Source organism: Lathyrus oleraceus, chromosome 3, assembly GCF_024323335.1.
Source record: "Lathyrus oleraceus cultivar Zhongwan6 chromosome 3, CAAS_Psat_ZW6_1.0, whole genome shotgun sequence".
NCBI classification, from domain to species: Eukaryota; Viridiplantae; Streptophyta; class Magnoliopsida; order Fabales; family Fabaceae; genus Lathyrus; species Lathyrus oleraceus.
In genome coordinates this window covers 97685021-97690510 of record NC_066581.1, presented here as the reverse complement: position 1 = coordinate 97690510, position 5490 = coordinate 97685021, and the positions used below count along the sequence as shown (strand labels likewise).

The window sequence follows — 5490 nt, the reverse complement described above, 5'->3', positions numbered from 1 at the left end:
TCGACATGCTCATCTACGACTGTAGCCATAAGCACCATATCTTCATAATCATCTCAATCTTGACGTGCAAGGTTTACTCCTTCATCATCCTTGCCTTTTTTCACTCTCTTGTCTTTCTTGTACCAACAATTCTTGGCCAAGTGACATCATTTTTCGCAGTTATAGCAACACGCGTTTTTCTTCTCCTGTTTTTCTTTCTAATATGAGGTTGTTTCTCCTCTTTTCGAGTATTCAGAAGTCTTATCATCGACCTTATGCTTTTGAGAGTTCACCTAAGACTTCTTGCTCTAAGTCATGTATCATTTGCCCTTGAACTTATTATAACCACCATGATTCTTCCATATCTAGGCATGTAGTGCTTATATCGAATCTTGAACCCATTTCCTCTCGATAAACCTTAACTCATATTGCCTCCAACGAACCAACCAAATCTTCCAGTTTCAAGGTTTCAAGATTATTGGATTCTTGAATGGCTATGATAACATGATCAAAGTGAGAGTTCAATGTACGCATTACCTTCTCAACTATCATCTTATCAATTAAGACTTCACCACAACCTCTCATGAGATGGATGAGATTATGCACCTTCGAGATTATGCAGTGCCTACAACTTGATACTTTTAACCTTCTCACCACCTTCACAATACTTGACAATAATATATCATTCCTTCTCCTCCTATTCAGCATGAAAAACATGATCAGAATTCACCGCATCTACCACAGATTGAATAGACAACGCAACCTTGTAATCTTTCTTCTTTGCGTCTTTGTGAATGATTCTATGAACATCGTTTGCGTTTTGATCAAGTTCTAGAATGTTGTTAGTCACCACTTATAGGGTTTCATGAAAACCAAATAATTACTGCATTTGTTTTCTCCATCGTATCCATTTTTTTCATCACAAATTGGAAGAGAATTGAGAATATCATTGTTATCATTATCTTTGCTGCAAACACGATTCACGATCCCTGGGAACACGACCGTCAACGCGTAGTTCTTGAATTTTTTATCAAGAAGGACGAACCAAAAGCTCTAGAAACCAATATGTTATTATCAATCCACTTAGGAGAGAGAGAGAGAATAAAAAGTAATTGTATTGGATTGTATTTAAACTATATTACAATACACATGTATTTATACAAGTCATATACTTATAACTCAAGTAACTATAACAAACTATCTAACTAACTTAGATTATATCACAACAAAACATATCTCTGTCTCGCCTCGTTGTCATGCCTATCCGGAGATGCATCACTGTAAAAATGCATAAAATCCCATATGATTCCCTAAATACAAACAAATGTGAATCCATGTATGTACAAACTACCTATTTTGAACGTAAGTACAACCCAATGAATTTTAAACAATCTATTTTACCTAATACATGCATCACAACTCAAAAATATAAAGAAAATGAGAAAATTATCAATTGAGAGTTGTTGTGCGAAAACTTGAATGGAGTGAATGAAATGTCCAGAGATTGATTACAAATAGTGTTGAAGCTTAAAAATAACGCACTTAAATCTTGCTCACGAACTCTTTGAAGGATTTGTGAAAGTGTAGCAAATGAAGAATGAATAGGAAAGGGTCCAACGCGAGATTTTAATTAAAATTCGATACATTTCCGTAAAACTCATTGAGGGTAAAACATTAAGTTTTAAAATAATGGTTTTTACAAAAATATATCTCCAAATGTATTTTTGGACAAAATGAACGGACTCACTCACGAGAATATGAAATATAGAAATATCTAAAAATATATTTCTAAAATGTTGAAACATTTGTGATTTTTAATCGAGGTGAACTACTGTCACGTAAGGTGAATGAAGTATTTTCAGTCATACAAATTGCAGCCTCTACGATAAAAGTAATTAAATGTACATAATTTAGCTAAACTAGTGCTCCATAAAGTGAATAAAAATTGCAGCTTCTACGATAAATGTAACTAAATGTACATAATTTAGCTAAACTAGTGCCCCATAAGATTGAATATTATTTACAATCATACAAATGGCAGTTTCTTAGCTTTTTCTATATATTCAATTCAATCTACTACTAAAAAACAATTTTATTTAAAGCGTGCCCAAACAGTAAACATAAACCTATTTTTTGTTTAGATTTGAACGTTACTAACTAGATTTAGATTTAGATTTAGATTTAAAGAAAATGAAAGTCTTAAATTGTTGTCATGATTCAAACAAATGCTAGCTGGCCTTTAGTATTAATACTACTAGTATTAGACCCTACCCCTCTTGTGTGATTTAAATACACAATTAAAGCTACCTGCGACCATATTATGAATGCCTAAGTAAATGTATCGAGTTTGAAGTGTACGCATACACTGTCACACTAGTAATGAGAACTCAGAACTAGCAATATTACGTCATTTACACTTCAATGGAAGCAATCAAAGTAAATAAATCAAAGTTCATCCAATTGTGGTTAGTTTGTATAAACCAGTGGTTAATAGTAAACTCAAGAGGTTGCAAGTTTTGTGGCAAGTGGCTAGTGTGAGTAACTAGTTGCATTGGAAAATACAAAAATGTCAGAATAAAAAGTTTCTATTCTGATTCATGTTCATTGAAATTCATTAAACCATCTGTCCCTATTACATCAGACAATTCTTATTATTACAAATTCCAAATCCCGATGTCTATATTTTCCCACCACCATCTCATCAAAACTAAGCATTTACTTTCACTATATCCTATACGCCAAAACTTTAACTCAACCAACCACACACTGCATGGATACGGATCCTAATCCATTGTGTATTCTATACACAACGCAACATGCCCATTCAACATACAAATTAGGTTCAAAGTCATTTCTAAGACAATGCCACATGGACTTGAAATCTCTAAACCAGTTATATTGTGTAGGCCATAATTTAAAACATCATTAACCAAGATAGTATTAAAAATCTCAATAAATCCAAAACAATATTGAGGATCATTACATGACAGAAAATGAAATTTAAAACCTTTGTCATTCTTAAACTAGGACAAACAAGAGTTCCATTTTTTACACTTGGATGAGAATCGCCAAAACATGCAGCACAATACAACGTTAGCAACTTCATAGTAAACACCATAGCTCTTACGACATAGCTGTGGACTACATTCAACCTAATACATAGCACATAGCACAGCTATTTCCAACAGAAACCGTTAATATTCACGTGGCTTACGGGTACGGTTTGTATGAACCCTGTGTGAGCTAGATCTCTTATCAGAAACACCATTCCAAATCTCAGTAAAAGCTCTAACGATAACACCATGATGATAAGGTGCATTCAGCTGAAGAAAACAGTTGAGAAGCTCTCTAAGATCATCCTTAGAGTATATCTCATTCTCCAATATCATCTGTAGCATGGAGTGTCTGAAATCAAGATAAGGGTCTTCAGAGTCTTTCTCGACCGCCACACCTTCTCCTCCTCCACCTCTTCCTAAACCTCCAACTCTTCTCTGCTCCTTCGCGGAGGTTTCTGAATCAGAAAGGTTTGATGAGTAGAGAGGGGAGAATGTGGTGGCAGTGTTGGTGTTTGTGGTGTTTGTGGTGCTTGTAGTGTCGTATTTGTCTTCATTCCAAGGACCTGAGGAAGAAGAGTAGTGGTTATTGTAAAGTTTGTGTTTTTGGTAAGTGGGGTTTTTGGGTTTGGGTTTTGGGTTGAAAATGTTGCTTAGTTTTAGTCTTCTGCAGCTTCCACAGCCTAGTTTCACAGATACAGTGTTCAGATGAACCTTCTTTCTGGAGCTAGACATTGCTGAGTTTTGTGACAGATAGAGAAAGAGTGAAAAAGAAGAAAGAAATGGAGGAAGTTTGCCTAAGTCAAAGGGTGAAGTATGGTATAGTGTTGGTAAAGAAAGAGGGTTTTTATTTATGGAGATAGGTCTCTATAAGAAGGTTTTAATGTTGGGGTTGCATGTGAACTAATAAAGGTTGCTCTAATTTGTTTGGTTAACTTTGTGTACAACAAAGTTATGTGGACCCTTGGTGTTTTTTTTGAGTAAATATTTATTTTCATTTTTAAATATGTTAAGGTTAAATTAAAATTAAAAGCTTGATAATAAATTTTTTTAGATCGATTAATTCAAAAGAATCGATCTCGATGTACAATAATAAAATTTATTTAAAATTAAAGTAAAGTTATATATGGGGTTTAATATTTTTTTTTATAATATGTTAATTCATGAATTTATTTTAGTCTTTTAAATTAAAAAATATCATATTAATTCTTTCAAATATATTATGTTAATTTTAGTTAACTAGGAATTTAACTATATTTTTTGAGTTTTTCAATTTTAATTAAATGAAAGTTCAATAATTTAACTAAGAATTAATTTAATATATTTTTAGTGTTAAGAGATCAATAATATAAACTTCAAAGTTAAGAGGAAAAAAATATTAAGCGATGTTAAATTTCTTGATATTTAAAAGTCAAAGTGAGTATATAATTTAATTTTAGAATAAGAGGCATCTAAGGTTAAGCGCATGGCATGAAATGAATATTTAGAGTGGTCAATTGTCTTGGTAATGTGATAAGTTTTGAATTGGGAAATAATAAATGCCTACTTAAATAGGAATTAAATATGAGATTTGGAAGATCTTATCTTTAATGACAAGCTTAGAAACTGATAGGGCAGCAGAGTAAGTATCTTAGAATTAAATTTTGAGGTATTTTTATTTTTATAATGATACAAATTTGTACGAATAGGAATATCCTTTTTGTTTTGTATTTTTAAGATATTTGTTACTTAGTTCTATCTCTTTCAAAAAAGCATTATCTGAGAAATAAAAACAAATCTAATCAATTGCTACAGTACTGTAAATTTTGGCCATAATCTTGTATTTATATTTTTACCATTGGATAAATGAAGATTCTCTGAATTGTAGAAGCTGTAAATGGCGCCATAGTATATCCTCGTGTACCCAATTTGACACAAAAGCTAGCTTATTTCAAAACTTTAATGCATAAGCTAGTAAGCACCTAGAGTTTCTCAAAAATCCAACTTTTGAAAATTTGTGATAAAACAAACTAGAGTAAATTACTCTCTCAACGTGAACAACCGACAATTAATTGATTCTGAATGTTGATAAACTCAAAATTACTCCCTTTAAAAGCCAGGCACTATCATTATTATATTCATTACGTAAAATTTTGTTTCTGAATTTGGATAAAATGAGAGGTGATCGCTTTAGGAGGAGAGGCGTAGCAAAAAATATTTTGTATAAAATAGTGAATAAATATTCATTATTAATATATTTTATATTTTTAAAATATTATCACACATAGCCTGTTTTTTTTGTGTGTTTTTTTTATGATGGATATATTTTGTCATTTACTATTATAGTGTAATAAGGTGACGTATTAGTTAAGATGAAAGTTTTACAAAGGTTTATTCATGAAGAGAGTTGTCAGGACCGTTGTGTTAATGTATCTTCGATCACATCTAAGGGATTCTTAGAATAAGCTTATTCTACTTC

At 31.9% G+C, this 5490-nt stretch overlaps 1 protein-coding gene across 1 annotated transcript; it reads right to left on the bottom strand.

The window, feature by feature from the left end:
- Positions 1-2963: 2963 nt before the first annotated feature.
- Positions 2964-3897, bottom strand: LOC127125590 (transcription repressor OFP6). The gene has a single exon (XM_051054372.1). It carries the CDS (start codon positions 3765-3767, stop codon positions 3174-3176), a length of 594 nt encoding a protein of 197 aa, XP_050910329.1. The 5' UTR covers positions 3768-3897; the 3' UTR covers positions 2964-3173.
- Positions 3898-5490: the final 1593 nt, after the last annotated feature.

Bases quoted from the DNA above. Each gene is read 5' to 3' on its own strand.
- LOC127125590 (XM_051054372.1), bottom strand. From the start codon at position 3,767: ATGTCTAGCTCCAGAAAGAAGGTTCATCTGAACACTGTATCTGTGAAA.